This window comes from Cynocephalus volans, chromosome X, assembly GCF_027409185.1.
Source record: "Cynocephalus volans isolate mCynVol1 chromosome X, mCynVol1.pri, whole genome shotgun sequence".
Classification (NCBI taxonomy): Eukaryota; Metazoa; Chordata; class Mammalia; order Dermoptera; family Cynocephalidae; genus Cynocephalus; species Cynocephalus volans.
In genome coordinates this window covers 19,398,028-19,415,760 of record NC_084478.1, presented here as the reverse complement: position 1 = coordinate 19,415,760, position 17,733 = coordinate 19,398,028, and the positions used below count along the sequence as shown (strand labels likewise).

The window sequence follows — 17,733 nt, the reverse complement described above, 5'->3', positions numbered from 1 at the left end:
TTACAGGACAGCTGGCTTCCATGAGACAGGAAGTGGAAGATGTCAGGCCATTTCTGAGCCATACCTAGAACTAGTACAATGACATTTCCACCATGTTATATTGGTCAAAGTAGCCACAAGCTCTGCCTAGACTCAAGAGGAAGAGAAGTAAACTCCACTTTCGATGGAGGGGTGTCAAGGCCAGAAGAAGAGCATGTGCAATGGCAGATACTGTTTGGGCCATCTTACGAAAACAGAATGTTCCAAAGAAATGATAAGCAATGGCTCTGGGCAACAATGTGTAGGTGTGACGATTGCCATGTCAAACATCTCACTTAGACTTGAGAGGACAGACATCAAAGGCTTTCCAGAGGTAGTGACATGGAAACTAAGAGCTGAAAGATGAATGGAGATAAGACAGATCAAGGAGAGGGAAAGAAAGTTCCAAATAGACACAGACAGCTAACAAGAAGAAGCATGCACATTCCAGAGGCTGAAAGAAGTTCAGCATGGTGGAAAGGATGGAGGGGGTGTGCCCGTTTGTGTGTGTGTGTGTGTGTGTGTTTGTACTTAAGTAAGCATGTTGAGAGTGAGACTACTTCAAGAATATCAGAGAACTTTCTCCCGAGGGTAATGAGAAGCCACTGAAGGTTGTAGGCAATTGTAATTCCATTTGCTTGCAACTTGGAGAATGCATTAGCCAATGGGAATCCTGAAAGCAGGAAGAGTAGGGTGGCTATCGGAGAAGATGGATGGTGGTAGTCAAAATGGGAAGGACTGGATGTATTTAATAGCTATTAGGAGTCAGAATCCACAGGCTTTCAAGGCAGAAGAGTGAAAGGGGAGAGCTTGCATTTCAGGCTCAGGCAATTGGCTGAATGTTAGCTTTCTTTGGTAGAGAATGCAGAAGCGTTTACTAAGAACTGAAAAGTGCCGGACAGAAAGCCCATGCTTCTATTTTACTTGGAGGCAGTTGTAGAAGTAACTATAATGATATAAGGAATAATATTATTCCACAGAGAATAATGTTCTCTTTTAATGTTCATATGTATTATCTCGTTTAACCTTGAATCACCTAAGTAAGGTGGGGACGGTGGGTTTGAGCCCTACTGATATATCAGGAGCCCAGGGAAAACACATTGTTCCTCAACTAACCTGTTCTTTTAGAGCAGGGATCTGCAAACTAGGCCTGCAGCCAGAATGGGTAGGTAGCCCACTACCTATTTTTGTACAGCCTGAGAGCTAAGAATAGTTTTTACATTTTTAAGTGGTTGAAATAAAAAATATCAAAAGAATTATATTTCACGACAAGTGAAAAATATATGAATTCAAATGTCAGTATCCGTTATTAAAATTTTATTGAACTATATAGCAAGCCCATTTACTTACGTGTTGTCTATGGCTGCTTTCTTGCTACAAAGGCAAACTGGAGCAGTTTCGACAGAGAACACATGGGGCCTGCCAAGTCGAACATATTTACTATCTGGTCCTTTACAAAGTGTGCCAACCTCGTTTTAGAGATGCCACTTTCTTTCCTTTCTTAAAACCAGGCAGTGAGCCTTCTGCTGTTTTAGAGAACAGAAACTGCAGCCATGCCCGAGCCTCTGGTTGGTGATCCTAGCCATGAACTAGATCCTTCACTGGCTTGTGCCAACTCCTTGCTCTCTTGCGAAAACTCTCCAGCGCCTGCCCACTGTATTCCAGCACCAACCAACCTCTGAACCAATTGTGTCCCCACTACAGTGTGTCTTCTCTTGAGGCAGGGACAAAGGTGTTCTCATTACAACCCCGTGAGGTTGGTACTATGATCATGGCCATCCTCATTTTACAGGAGTCACGTGAGGGTCGAGCCACCTGTGCAAGGTCACGCCCCCACGGAGTGGTGCCTCCAAGGGGTGAAGTCAGCATTCGAACCCCTGCAGCCCGGTGCTGCGGGTTTGGTGGCGAGCAGACTCCAGCTAAAGACAGGTTTTCCACAAGACCGAGTTGGTGGGGCCTTTGCCCCATCAGAGCTCTTGCCCGGGCCACGCGCCTCTCCTGGAGCCCAGCGCGCCCCCAAATTGCCCGAGCGCGCATCTCTTCCCGGCGGGAGGGGCGCGGATGTCACAGAGCAGCAGAGCTCGCCCGGGAGAGGCGGAGGGCAGAGCGCGGAGCGAGAGGATCCGCGCGGGAGGTAAACAAGGGAGTGTCGCCCTCGCCCGGGCCTCCGAGGAACGGGGACTCCCGCCTCCCCCCTCCCCGAGGCCGTCGGCCGCAAAGCGCTGAGTCACGGTGAGGCCGCTGGAGTGGCACCCTCCGAACCTGCCCTCCCTGCGCTCGGTGCCCGCTCCGCGCGTCCCCCAGCCCCGCGGAGGCTCCAGGTGTCGCCGCAGCCTCGTTCCCGGGCCGCCGCTGCCGCCGCGTGAGTACCTGGGGCCCCTGCGGAGGCGGGCTGGGTGGGGGCATGGCTGGCGATCGGTTTGCAAATCCTGCCTTCCCAGCGCGCTTTAGTCTCCTGCTGAACATAACGAGCAATGCTTAAATAGTACATTGAAATTTGGGGAAAGCGGTAGACGGCTGCTGGCTGCTTTCGTTTCTGCAAAGCACTGAGATCTAAGTACCTCATCGGTTTGTTTGCTCACATGCGTAGAATTTAATACTAGGAATCTGGAAGGACCCAGAAATAGCCTAGACGTGGCTAAAAGCACTTTCTAGATGCTTGTATATAAGTGGTGACAGGCCTGTGCTGCTTGAGTATCAAACTCATTTCTGGGCCCCACATTCCTTCACCCAATAAATTTTTATTGATTACCTACTGGGGCAGATACATTTTAGGATAGGCCTCCACCAACTGGAGGATATTGCGGGATAGATCCCCTCTTAATAACAACAGCTAACATTCTCATAGTACTAACTGCACCCCTTTCAGGTAGGCAATTGTTACTCCCATTTTACAGATGGGAAGGCTGAGGCACTCAGAGCCTCAGGTCACACGGCTGGTATGTAGTGAAGCTGGGATGCAAACCCAGGCTGTCTGGTGCCAGAGTCTGCATTTTGCTAAAGCACCTGTCTTGGAATCTTTGAAAGAACTGGTTGTGTTTCGCTTGAAGAAGAGGTTTAGGGGACTGGGGGTACTGCCTGTAAAGTGGAAAAGTGGGTTAGTTCTATTTGTTCTGTGATAGTCCCCAGGTTAGAACTTAGACCCGCCCCCCCCACCCCCGCCCGCCCGCCCCGCCAGCCCGCCAAAAAGAGGAAATACTTTTGAATAATAAACACGGTATAGGTGGGTCCTGAAATACGGGATGCATTGTCAAGGGCAGCTCGTCCATGAGTTACCCGCACTCTGGAAGACCTCATGAGAAAGCTGAAGTCTTAGATTTCTTGCTTGAAAAGTTGGCCCTAAACTTCAGGGATAGATGGGTCTTTGAATCCAATGACCCTCGAAGACCCCTTTCAATGTTTTTCTGCTAAAAGTCATGGACCTCTTCGTTTTTCTCCATGTTCCCTATGTCACCACACAAAACCCCCATCTCTCAGTCTCTCGGCCTTACTGGTAGCACCTACCTCGTGGGGTGGCACTGGAGGGGAGGTGTGTGGTTGGCCAAGAGAATTCACTGAGGTAAAACAGATAAAGTGCTCATCAGAGGTTCTTGGTTAGTGTACAATAGAGCTGTTATTGCTAAGTCGTGTACAAGATACTGCAAGAGTTCAAGAGATAATTGTAAATAATTAGTGGGCTACCATGTGAACTCATACATGTTCACCATCATTATTGTTTGCTTTAAATCCCCTAACCCAGGTACTGTACATGGTAAGCAATCAATAAATTGCAGCTGTTATTATTTTGGGCATCCAATGTTAATATCCTTTATTTCGTAGTCCTTGGATGTTCGCTCTTTATGACTTTTTGTTGTTGTTGTCCCTCCTTTCGCCCTCTGTTCTGTATAGCTCAGCATTGGAACACTGTCTTTTTAGACTTCAATATGGAGTCCTTTAAGAAGGTTATTCTCTCGGTGCTCAGCCGGGAGCAGTCAGAAGGGGTCGGAGCGCGCGTCCGCAGAAGCATTGGCAGACCCGAGGTATGCTGGTTGGGTGGCTGCTCCTTGCTTTCTTTTCAGAAGGGACTGGTGGGACACTGAAGGTGATTTGGGAAGAGGGGGCCAGGATGGTAGTGAGCTGCCCTGTGGAGTGTCATAGGTGCAAACTCTAAACTTCGATATTGGGACCCCATGCTGACCAGCCCCAGCCCGAAGGGGATTTCTATAATGTGGTTGTATAGGTCCTGGGCAGGTGCAGCTGAGCTTCATGAATGTCTCTGCTGCTATGTGCATACCCACGTCCTACCATGGGCTGACCTGCTCTCCACCTCAGCATGCACATCACCAGACATGCCCACTGTACAGCCCCCGGGGAGTAACTCTGGGTCCCAATTCCAAATTCTCAGAAGAGAGAATGTGATAGGCATGGAGTAGGTGAGGTCTCCACTCTTAGCCAATAAGCCACTGCCAGGGATTTGGATTCATAGAGAGACTGCTGAGACCCAGCTCTGTAGACCTCTGGTGGGGGGCCAGTGCAGATGGGGACTAGCTCTCAGAGAAGGTGACTGTAGGTTCGGTAGATGTCTTTCAGCATCAGAGAACGTTTTCATTTGAATAATATGGGAAACTTAGGATTTGCCAGAAAAAAAATTATATGCACAGAAAGGTGTCAAATTGTGGTCATAGCCCAAGAAATATAGCCCCTAGTATCATACCAGATTCCAAAAACCAATTATGAATAAAAGAAGAAAAACATTAGGGAAATGGATTCCATTTTGAAAGGTGAGGCTGCGTTGTTCCTCTTTTTAAACTCTACTCTGATATTTTCATGCTACTTTGTTGCTAGACCTAAGCTTTATACCATTACATAAGGGTTACTTTCTCCACTTTTTAATACAAAGTGTCTTTGAAAGGTGTTCCTAGGGTTTTTAAAAAAACTCCCGGCTTTCCTCAGTGAGTACTGCCCTGCGTTGTGGATGAATTTGATGTTTTTAGAAAAAAATATTTTTTTAATTGATGAGAATTGTACATATTTATGGTGTACAGCATGAGGTTTTGATATATGCATACATTGTGGAATGGGCAATTCTAGCTAATTAACATATGCATCACCTTGCATACTTATCTTTTTGGTAGTAAGAACACTTAAAAATCTACGTTCTTAGCAGTTTTCAAGTGTACAATATGTTGTTATTAACTAATAGATCTCTTGAACCTATTCCTCCTGTCTAACTGAAATGTAACTTTGACCAACATCTCTCCAACTCCCCTTTCCCCTCAGCCCCTGGTAACCACCATTCTACTTTCTGCTTCTGTGAATGTAACTTTTTTATTTTCTACACGTGAGTGAGATCATGCGGTGTTTGTCTTTCTGTGTCTGGCTTATTTTCACTTAACATAGTGTTGATTGGCCATTGAGGCAGGGGAGAGTTGGCAACCCTATCGGCCATCTCTTATCTGTGCCTTTGCCATTTCTCTTTCCAACATTAGCTTCCTATTTATCAGAGAGTGTCTTTTGAGGTCCACCAAACATTGTTTTTCAAAGGATATACGCAAGCAGGGCTATTCTAATGGCTAGATGCATTGGGGAGATGCAGATGGAGGTGGTGTTGTATTCTACTAGGCTACATCACCAACAGAGCAATTGGAAAGAATTCTGCGACCCTAAAGAAACCTCTTGGTAAATGATTATTGTATGTTGAGGGTAGCTAATACTTTAATTAGTCCATCTGTCAGGATCACATCTGCTGGGAATTTCTTATTTTGTTTTTTTAGTCCTGCGAACCCTCTGGTGGTCTGTTGAAACCTGTGAATTCCTTCTCAAAACAATGTTTTTAAATAAGTAAGATGTATAGGATCACCAAGGACAACTTTCATACTGAAACACAGTTAACAAAATTTTAAAAAAACAATTTTGTAGTCTAGTAATTTTGCATTAAATGACAAGATTTGGTGGTAGTCCTAATAACTCCCTAATTTCAAAGGAACATGAACTATTATTTCAACATACCTACTCACAACTGTAATATCACGTGAAAATAACTTTGATTTCTATTGGTGACAAAGTCACAGGTATGGTAATTTACTGTGGTTCATAGGCTACATTCGTAATTGAAGAAAATATTGGATTGTAGTCTGGACATAGTGGTGATGTTTGTACAACCATGGGAATGTACTTAATGCTACTGAACTGTATACCTAAAAAGGTTAAAAATGCTAAATTTTATGTTGTGTATACTTTGCCACAATAAAAAAAAAAAAAATCCAGAAAAAAAACTTTAGTTAGAGGTTAGTGAATATAAAGGTGTAATTTTTTTTCCAATCCAAGTTTACCACCCTCCTGAATTTTATCCGTGGTCCCAGATCAGAGTACTTGCTGAAAACTTATGTTTTAAAGACTCCCATATTCTACTGATTGAAGTCTTCTGTTCAGGTAATGCTTTTATCTTAAAGAAAAATAAATGAATAGGAATTTTTCCTAATCCCATCAACCTGGTTTAATCACTATTAAGATAGAGGGTGTTTCCATTTGTTTCTATATAATTGTATATTTTACATCATGGGCATTATATAGAATAGACAATTTTGTGTTCTGATGTTTTTATTTAACGTGGTAGCATATGAACCTTCCATGTTGTTATAAATTCTTCACACACATCATTTTAATAGCTATGTCATATCCTATCGTATGAGCATACCATTATTCTCTTACTCATGACCCTATTTTTGACCATTTAGGTTGCTGCTGTATTTTTTCACACTCTGCACTCTACCAACTTGCCATCAGCGGAGAATGAAAACATCTATCTTATGTCAAGGAGGTTACTGTTCAAATTCTCTACACCAAGGCTTTATGCCTCTGAAGAAATATCTCATAAACTTTGGACCCCAAAGCTGTTTTAGCATAGAGTTTACAATAGTCCTCAGTATTAGTGGCCTCAAGTGATCTGTTTCCTATGACTGCAAATGTGGAGATAGGAGAGGAATTTACAATGCTCTCACTGAGCCTTTCCATGATTAACAATAAAGAAGAGATGAAGTGGGGCTGGCTCACACCCTTCATTACAAATTACAGTCAGGCTAGCCAGACCGGAATTGAATTGCTGAATAGCATGGTGTGAGGGGGAAGTTCCTCCATGCTCCCAGCAGGAGGAAAACCCACTACTCATCTGTGTTGCCTCTGTGTCCTACTCCCCCTTCCACCAGACACTCCTTGGTGAAATGTGATTCTCCATGGGCCGCACTTATCTTTCTTTTTTTTAAAATAAGTAATTTCAAACAGAGAAAAGTAGAGAAAATAGTATAATGAATCTCCATGTTTCTAGCATCCTCAATGATCAACTTATGGTGATCTCGTTTCATCTATATCCCCATCTATTTCTTCCCTCGAAGTATTTTGAAGAGAATCACAGACATCATTTCATTTTATTTATAAATACTTCAGTCTGTCTCTAAAAGACAAGAACCTTTAAAGTTTATATGTATATAACTACTATCATGCTTAAAAATCAAAAGAATTTCTTAATATCATCAGATAGCCTTGACTAATCTTGGTCTTCATTGATTTACCTTCTCTAGATGGTGCTCTCCTTTATCATGGTCTCTAGATATTGAGTCAAGATAGTGGGGTATAGAGTCACAACTCAAATCCATTCAAGGCTGTATCTGGATCTCAGTCTGGAATATGTGCTGGCAGCTTCCTTCTGCCTTCTCATTGTTACCCTCAGGCCCCAGTCTAGATGCTATGTAAGCCGAGGAGGTGGTCTGAGTTGTTGGAGTCTATCTTGAAGAGCCTCTCCCTTCTGCTGCTGCCGTATTGTCTTGATATAGGCTAGCCTAGAATCACTTGACCACAGGCACAATTGCCCTTATATCAGTATCAGTTACAATTAGGTTCAACTGTGTGTAACAGAAAGCATCCTCCAAAATTAATGGTTGACATAACTAAGTCTTTGTGTTTCTCTTTTGTAAAGCCCCAAAATAGGCAGCCCAGGGTGGGCCTGGAGACTCCATACTTATCAGAGACCCGCACTCATTCTGTGCTAGGTCATAATACTTAGTATGTTCGTAGTGCATTGCCTTATGGTCCAAGACAGCTCTTAGGGCAATAACAACCATTTGCCCTCTGGCACAGAAAGGAGGAAGGGGGAAAGGCAAAAGGACATACATCAGCTGTCCATCCTTCTTTAATAAGTAATTTCCCTAAAAGTCCCACCTTATAATTTTTACACTGTGGCCATATTCCAATCATATGGCCTCACTTAGCTGCAAAAGAGGCTAGGGACGTAAAACAGGTACCACTCAGGATGTTTGTGGAGTACTTTCTATGTACACAGAATTATTCTAAATTCAGTGTAGTGTCACTGAAAACACATAGCATCAGCCCTGTCCCCAAGGAACTGCCATTCCTGGTATCTACTTTCAGTGCTTCCTGATTTAAATAAAATGCCTGACTGCTGGAGCTTTCTTATGGGAGTGCCATAGGCCTGAGGGAGAAGAGATAGCTTGGAAGCTGCTACCTGAATTTGGCAGCTAAAGGCTTTGGAACTGTTTGAAGGAAAGGAAATTCTTACGTGTTTTGAAAAATTTGAAAGATCATCAGTTTAATATGTAGAAAGAGAAAGATGTGGATGAGTTGGGGACTTAGTCAAAACAGTTTAGAAAGTCAGAGTTCTCATATAAATCAGATCTTATCTATAGATAGCACATGTTTATTTAACATGTTGTTGAATCCATGCTAAATGTTTAGAGAATATCAGGAACTTTGATAAAAACTAATACCCAGCTCTGCTTAGTACAGCAGTCTAATGCAGGGTACTCTTGTTTGTGTTGGAAGAACAGTGTGTCTTACACACATTTCCCATCTTCTGGCCAGATAAACAATTCATCCCTCTGACTCTTGCCTCATCCAGCCCCCTGGCTTCTGCAGTCTCCTTTTTGTGCTGGCTTTCCTCCTGTGTGTGTCCATATGGATTGGTGACCAGAAGGATTGAAAGTGAGTGCAGTCAATATGACAGATAGTGCTGATATGGTCTAATGTGTCTCTCCCCGCCCCCACCATTCTTATGTTGAAATCTTAACCCCAAGGGGATGGTATTAGCAGGTGGGGCCTTTTAGTGGTGATTAAGTCATGAAGGTGGAGCCTGCAGGAATGGTGTTAATGCCCTTATAAAGGAGACCCCAGAGCAGGAAGTGGGAGCCCAAGCCCCTGGGACAATGTAGGGGGCCCTGGTGGTGGCCACTTCCGTGATTTGGTTTTGTCACCCTGAGCAGCGGAGGTGGCCACGGTGCGGGCAGCTCAAGGTGTGGTGGGGCCAACCCCGGATTCCTGGGACTGTGGGTTCTGCGAGCCCCTCCCGGCTTTTAGGATTGGGTATAGAAGTTTGTTATCTATTGAAAGTTATTGTAAATTAGCATTTAGTAAGGTACAAATTCATTTTTATAACTGATTTAGTCATTTGTCATTTAGCAGCTTGCAATGAAAACATCCTGTGGAGAAAAATGACTTTACATTATGAACTGTATTCAGATAAAGGTTTAAAATGGGATCCTATTCTGGACAAGGGAAATTAAGAATGTTAAAGTCAGAATTTTCCTCTCTGAGGTGAAAAGTGTGCTTTGGCTTAAAAGAGATACATATATTAATCATACCTTTTTATCATTATTGCTTGTTTGTTAGAATAGAATCAGTTCTGCCTTTCTTGAAGCAAAATAATATTGAGTACTTCTATTCTCTGCATTTTTTCTGATTTTAGCCTTGTAGATGGTGGTAATTATCAAGACATTCTGCATTTAAAAAAAATTTTTATTGAATCATAATTTATTTACATATTTTGGGGATTCAATGTTGACATATATTGATCAAATCAATATTACTAGTACATATATTGTTACAAATTGTGCTTATTCTTTATGCCCCTTATCCATTCTCTCCCTATCACCCTCTCCCTCCCCCCGCCCATCACTGATAACCCTAGATTTCTTCTCTCCCTCTGAAAGAGTAATGGTTACTCTGTTGATTTATTGCCTAAATGATCTGTCCAGTCCTGAAAGGTGTGTTTAGGTCCCCCATATTATCACACAGCGGATGCTTCCTCTGTCAGTCTGGAATGGGCTTTGTGGAGACAGACATCCTATCCTTTTCTTTGGTCTCTACTGGTGACTCTCCTTGTGTCAGTGAGTTCCAGTGGCTGGCGGACCATGAGCGTGGTGGTTGTGATGTCTAGCCACTTTCACGGTAGCTGTGTTTACTGTGGTGGCTATAGGGGGCCACCCACATGGAGGTGATGTTTTTGGCATTCTCCTTGGTGCTGGTGGTGTGCTTGGTTGTGGGGGGTCTGGTCCTCAGCTCCATTCCCCGTGTCCCCAGGTGGGCACCGAGGCACTGGCAATGTGCCTGGATGCAGGCAGGGTGTCCAATCCCAGCTTCATGCCCCAGGCCCCTGGGTGGGCCCTAAGGCACTGGCAGTGTGCATGGTTATGGGAGGGAGGTCCAGTCCCTGGCTCCATACCTCAGGTCACCTGGTGGGCCCCAAGGCACTGGTGGTGTGCCTGGGCTGGAACTAATTTTTTGTCCTTTGCTTACTTCTAAAATGGGGGAACTTTCTGTGGGAACCAGGATTTGAGTTGTGTTGTTGAGCTAAATTGCTGCTTTGCTGCTGTTTCCCTACGGAAGACTTTTTGTGCAGCTCAGGGTTTAATGGTTGACCTTATGGGTACTTCTGGCTCTCCAGAGACCTGGTGCACCTGGGTTGTGTAGAAACTCTGATCTGGGCCTGAATATTTTCATCAAACTGCACCCCATGCAACTCTGCATTCCCGACCAGCCTCCTCTGAGTAGTCCTGTGCTGATTGGGGGATGGATTGGCTGTCCTTGCTGTGCCCCAGTGTTCTCCTGGTGGGCCTATCTCCCCCACTGCCATGCTCCAAACACTTCCCATGGGATGGGCCCTACACTGGTCCCTTGTGATGACTCACCAGCCTCTGAATGGCTCCACTTTTTCAGCTGTTCTGGCTCCTCACTTCTGTGTGGGTCCATGGGAACCCTATTACTGGTCTTGATGTCCTGGGGGCCACCAAGGCCCTCTTCTCCCTTGCCACTTCCAAGTAACTCCATCCATAGGGCACAGCTGCAGCTTCCGCTGGCTCCTGCTCCGTGCACTCAGCAGCTCCAACCATAAAGCAGCCACAGCCCAAGATGCTTGGAGCAGTTTTTTCTTTCTCTCATTGTCGCTTCTCCCCCTTCATGAACTCTGTAGGTCTCTCCTCCTCTTCCCCTGAGTTCCAGTGGACCCAGCTTGGCTGATGTTACATTTTTATATTTGTAAATTGGTTGATTTGTGGGAGAGAGTGACAGCAGCAGTGGGGGCTGTCTATTCCACCATCTTGACTGGCAGAGTCCTCAACATTCTGCATTTTTGAAACCTAATTTTATAAAGAATTCTCCTATCCTGACTAGAATTCCACCTACTGGATATAACAGCTTTTGTGCTTATGAGCACTGCCATTTTCTTAGAGGCGACTTGTTGAGAAGAGTAACACTATTGTTTAAAGCTTGCAGTAAAGATACTAAACATTGTAGCACCTTGGAGCCAGTTTAATATCTTACTATGTAGAACTGTAAAATATTTAAAATGGCTTATAACATAGTTTGTTGGTTATATAGACACCACTTTTGTTTTTTATTCCATTCTTTGTTTTAACTCATGTGGTAGTGATGTCCTGTACTTTTTGATCAAACAAGTTCAAAGTAAAAATTAAAATTTTAAATTTCTTTTAAAGAACTCTTAAAGAGAAACAGTTAAGTCATATTTCATAAGTGGTAAAAGAAAAAAGGCTTAAAGTTTGGAATAATTTTGTTGGGTGTAGTTGCAGTCAGGTGAAAGGAATAAATTATGTCAAAATGAGAATGTGGTATAATTAGAAGTAAAGATCTAAAGGGTGTTTCTTTCAGTTAAATAGTATAACTGGAACTTTTTACTATTAACCATGGCTTTTATAAATGCATGGTCCAGTAATTTTATTCACTGTCAGTACTTAATAGCTCATTAATGTTTTCTGCACCTCTGATAATGAATTTTCAGTTACCAAAAAATTGTCCAACTCTAATTTAAAAATAAAACTAGATATTGAAACAAACTTGAGACTTTTTTATAAAAAAAAAAGAGAGACCCCAGAGAACTAGACGGCCCCTTCCACCATGTGATGACACAGCTAGAAGATGCCACAACTGAACTGGATATTGGGCCCTCATCAGGCACTGAATCTGCTGGTGTCTCAATGATGGACTTTCCAGCCTCCAGAACTGCAAGAAAGAAACGTCTATTGTTTATAAGCCACTCTATTTATGATATTTTGCTGCAGCAGCCTGAACAGACTAAGACAGAACTGATACTGGGCCTGAGTGTGGGGCCAATCTTCCATTGTCTTGTACAATAGGTGGCTTCTATTTAGATGGCTGACTAAGCTCCCTATCAAATGGTCATTTGGTCACACCCTTGATGTTTTCTCCTGAACATGCTTTCTCATTCTTAACAATATGGATTGCCTGAAAATTTTCCAAATCTCTAACTTTTGCTTCCTTTTTGATTAACAATTCTTTTTTTAAGTCATTTATCTCTTACTGTGTTTTACTAAAAGCAGGCAAGAGGAACCAGGTTGCACCTTCAACAGTGCCTAGAAATAGCTTCAGCTATATATTCAGTTTCATTGCTCACAAGTTCCACCTTCCACAAAACCACAGAACACAAGCACAGTTCAGCCAAGTTCTTTGCCACTTTATAACAAGGATTGCCTTTCCTCCAGTTTTCAATAACATGTTCCTCATTTCTGTCTGAGACCTCACCAGAATGGCCTTTATCATCTACATTTCTACCGCATTCTGTTCAGGATTCCTTAGGTATTTAAGAAGATTGAGGCTGTCTCTACAACTCTCCCTTTTTCTTCCTGAGTGCGCATCAGAATCACTCTTAACACTCCATTCACTGAAATGTAGGGTTTTTCTGGCATGCACCTTAAAACTCTTGCAGCCTCTATCCATTATGCATTTCCAAGGCCGCTTCCACATTTTTAGGTATTTACTGTAGCAGCACTCCTACTTCTTGGTACTAATGAATAACTATTGCTCTGTGGGTGATGGAGGGTGATAAGAATAGGACTAAAAAGAGGGAAACTTCTTTCCACAGTTTATTTGACAGCAGTGTCAATTTCATATGAAATTCTTTGATACTGAGAAACAAATATTTCTTTATCTCATTTTTACACACATTTTAGTACCATAGAACCACCCAACATAGAATTAAAAAGTCATCTTAGAACTCCAAGTCCTTTGTTCTGCACCTGAAGAAATGATGGCTCAGAGATTTTTTTTTTCATTGAAATGTATTGGTTTTTCATATTTGTGGAGTACAGTGTTATATTTCGATACATGTGTACAATGCGCAATGATCAAATCAGGGTAATTAGCATTTGAACCATTACAAAACTTAGTCATTTCTTTGTGATGATGACATTCATTCTCTCTTTTAGTCATTTGATGATGTGCAGTAAATTATTGCTAATTATAGATGCCTAGCTCAACTGCTCACCCATAGAACTTATTTTTCCTATCTAGCTTTTTTGTTTCCATTACCCAACCTCTTGCTATCTCCCTCACCCTTCCACTTTCCCATCACTAGCAACCACAATTTTTCTGCCTCCTTCTGCAAGTTCAACTTATTATTATTGTTTGTTTGTTTATTTATTTTAGCTCCCACTTATGAGTGAGACCATGTGGTATTTCTCTTTCTGTGCCTGGCTTATTTCACTTAAAATAATTTTATCCAAGCTTATCCATGTGTTACCAAACCCACGTCCAGTTGCCTGCAAAGAAAACAAAGAACTCAAAACTCAAGTGTTGATGAAGAAGGATGTCAGCTTTATTGGGGAATGCTGCTAACCTGGGGGAGATGTTAGGTGAACCCATCTCCTCAGTAAACCTGAAGGAGATGGCCAGACTAAAACCATCTCAAAGACTCATGTTTTCTTTTTTCTTTTTTTATTGGTTATGAATATTCATGAGATACAAAGCTGATTGTCACCACTCCTGCCCAAGATGTGATGGCCAGATCCATACTGGCAGCATGACCATTACCATAACTTGTAATTATACCCTGTGTCCTCCACCCAATTGTCCCCAACCTCCCTCCCCATCCCCTTTTCCCCCACTCCACTTTGTATCCCTAGGTGTGCTCTCTCCCTCTGCAAGTCCAACACACCACTGTGGAGAGACTCATATTTTCTGAGGGATTTTTAAAGAGGAGGTTGAGGGAATGGAAAGCAGGAGGGGAGGATGCGATCTGTGGACACTAAGTGTAAGGGGCCTGGTGTAAATTCTTGTCAAGGCTCCATCTGGCTTCTGTTCTCATCCCTCATGTTATCTTAGGGTCCTGCAGGATTTTGATTTTGCTTCAGGGTGGAATCAGCACAGCTCTATTGATGTCTTCCTTGGTTTCTTGGGGTCTGCATAGTACGTATCTCATAGGACGTCTGGCTGACTGGAAAACAACTTCACATCAGTGTGAATGTCATCCTGCCCCGTAACCAAGGTTCAAAATATCAAATAGCCATGGGGAAAAAGAGAAATGCGTGCTAAGAAAAAAACCCCAAAACTGTATTTTTAAAAATCTTCCTACAGCCCATGTGGTTTTAGGTTCCAACATAGCTTCAGTCCTGCTCACTCCAATACATGCTGCTGCAAATGGCAAAATCTCATTGTTCTTATGGCAGCGTAGTATTCCATTGTGCATAGACATGGTCCATGGACAGTTAGGCTGGTTCAAACTTTTGGCTATTGTAAATAGAGCTGCAATAAACATGGGAGTGGAGGTAACCCTTCGACATGATGATTTCCATTCCTTTCGGTATATACCCAGAAGTAGGATTGATGGATCATATGGCAGATCTATCTGTAGTTGTTTGAGGAAGCTCCATACTGTTTTCCATAATGGCTGCCCTATTTACATTCTCACCAGCAGTTTAGGAGGATTCCCTTTTCTGCACATCCTCACCAGCATTTGTTATTCTCTTTCTTTTTGACAATAGCCAGTCTAACTGGGGTGATATGATATCTTCAATGTGGTTTTGATTTTCATTTCCCTGATGATTAGTGATGCTGAGCATTTTTTTCATGTACCTGTTGGCCACTTGTATGTCTTCCTTTGAAAAATGTCTATTCATCTCCTTTGCCCATTTTTAAATTGGGTTATTTGTTTTTTTTTTTACTAAGTTGTTTGAGTTTCATGTATATTCTGGATATTTATCCCATGTTGGATGTATAGTTTGCAAGTATTTTCTCCCATTCTGTAGGTTGTCTTTTCATTCTGTTGATTGTTTCGTTTGCTGTACAGAAGTTTTTAGTTTGGTATAATCCCATTTGTTTATTTTTTTCTTTTGTTGCCTGTGCTTTTTGAGGTCTTATTCATAAAGTCTTTGGGTGGCTCAGAGATTTATGGGACTGGTGTCATGTAACAGATATCACCCCTTTATATAGAACCTACAGTGCTTCAGACACTGGACCCGGTGCTCTACCTTCACAGTTTCTAATCATTATAATCTTTCAAGTTATTTAGTATCTTGTGAAAGAAAAAAAATGTACAAGATATGAGAACTCTCAACCTCTCCTACCAACCCCAGTTCCATTCCTGGGCTTTCAATGAGCTGAAATGGAGTAGTGACTGACAGGATAAGATTGAAAGGATGTAAGACCTGCTTGGCTGATTTCCACTGGAAAGGGCAGAGAGTTACTGGTGGGAGAGAAAAGAGTAAATCCAGAAGATGAGAGGAAAGGAGAATAAAAGGAAAGAGCTGTCTCCAGATGGTTTGAGGTGATTTGAACAGTTAGAGTGAGAGAATGTGAAATTATGGGAAACATATATGGAGAGGGGAAGGGAAATTTTAAACATATTTTTAAATTGAAGCCCTTTTTAGCATTTTTGAAAAGATTCAATAAATATTTGAATTTATTTTCAATTACTTTTTGATATTGAGCTGGATGAAACACTGGACTGAGATGGTCCAGCTTCATATGTGTTGCAGTCCACATTTTAATATGAAGAAACTGACACTGGGTTAGGTTAAAAAACATGCAGTAGCTTGAAAACATATATATGTATGTGCATATAATATATACATTACTTGTGTATACACATGTGTATGTGGTTTTTTTTCATAGAATGTGAAGAGAGACAAAACCAGAAACCAAGACAAAGAGAGGGTTTTGTGCTTTCATTTCTAGTAATATGATGGAGTAGATACCCTGAAATAAATAAATAACTTAAATAATTAATTAGCTGAGCTGACAAGAAGTTAGTGAAACTCTTAGAATCCAAAAACAGTGAGAAAGAAAGAAGAAATGGAAAATCTGAATAGTTTTATAGCCATTTGAGTAATTGAATCAGTGTTTTTAAAGTTTATCACAAAGACAACAACTCCAGATGATTTTTCAGGCAAGTTTTACAAAATATTTAAGGTACAGATAATTCCAGTACTGCATAAACTCTCCAAAGGATGAAAGCTGAGGGAATACTCCTCAAAACACTTGATGAAATAGAAGTTACCATTCAGTCAGGACCAGACAATGACAGCAAGTGAAAGGATAATCACATCACATTTATAAATATTTTTGCAAGAATCATAAAATATTAACCAACCAAATACAGAAATGTATAAAAAAGATATGACCAAGTTTGGATCATCTGAAGAGAGCAAATTTGGTGTAATGTTAGAAAACCTGTTTATGTAACTTATTAACAATAAGAGATTAAAGGAGAAAAAAGCATATAAGTATCTCAATAGTGCAGAAAAAGCATTGAACAGAATTCAACATTGATTTAATGTTAAAAAAAAAAACACAGCTAAGTAAACTAGAAATGGAAGGAAAACTTTTTAACTTTATGAAGGGAATCTACAAAAAAATTGCACTAAATAACCTGGTTACCTGTGAAACTTTAAGAATTAATCTATGTAAAATCAGGGACAAGACAAGGTTGTCTACCACCGTCATTTCACCTCAGCACTGTTGTAGAGGTGCTAACTTGCAAAAAGACAAGAAAATAGAAACAGATAAGAAAATAGTAATTATAAGGATTAAAAATTAAAGAATAGAAAAAAAAAAAAACCCCGTCATTTGATAATGGGCTGTTGGTTGGAATATTACTTCCAAATATTCATTCCTCCCTGTAATGGGGATTGTACACGCTCATCCAGTTTTAGGTGCATTACCCATGAGTTGTACAGGGAGGATTTAAGTGCCCTCCTTCCTGACTCTGGGCTTGGCCATGCCACATGCTTTGGCCAGTGGGACTTGTTAACGTGATTGTACATGATTGACTTGGCTTGCCTTTGCTCCTGCCCTTAGCTGTGAGAACAGTATGTGCTCGATAGTGGCCACTGTTTCAGGTTGGACCCTGGAGACAGGAGACATGCAGAAGACAGCTGAGCCCAGCAAAACATAGACAAATTGCAGTCTGCCACAGCTTTAATCTAATGCAGGCAAAAAATATTTTTTGTGAACTATGCAGCAAAAACTTATTGATAAATACATGGGTGATATGAACGTCTGCAAAGAAAACCCAAAAGAAGCTACAGATTAATTTTTAAAATGAATAAGAGTTTAGTTCAAAATTGCTTTTCTATTCACATTTCTAATCTCCAGCAGCAAACTGTTCAAAACATAATTTAAAAATGCTGTTTACAGTAC

At 41.7% G+C, this 17,733-nt stretch overlaps 1 protein-coding gene across 3 annotated transcripts in view; it reads left to right on the top strand.

Annotated features, from left to right (window-relative positions):
* Window positions 1–1,886: 1,886 nt before the first annotated feature.
* PIR (pirin) overlaps window positions 1,887–17,733 on the top strand; it is a 99,449-nt gene continuing 83,602 nt past the window's right edge. The window contains exons 1-2 of one of the 3 annotated variants that reach the window (XM_063083800.1): window positions 1,887–2,380; window positions 3,907–4,037. In XM_063083800.1, the coding sequence (XP_062939870.1) occupies window positions 3,942–4,037 (96 nt within the window). In that variant the 5' untranslated portion in view covers window positions 1,887–2,380; window positions 3,907–3,941. The remainder of the gene's footprint in view (window positions 2,381–3,906; window positions 4,038–17,733) is intronic. The other 2 variants (XM_063083799.1, XM_063083801.1) reach the window with 2 other exon arrangements.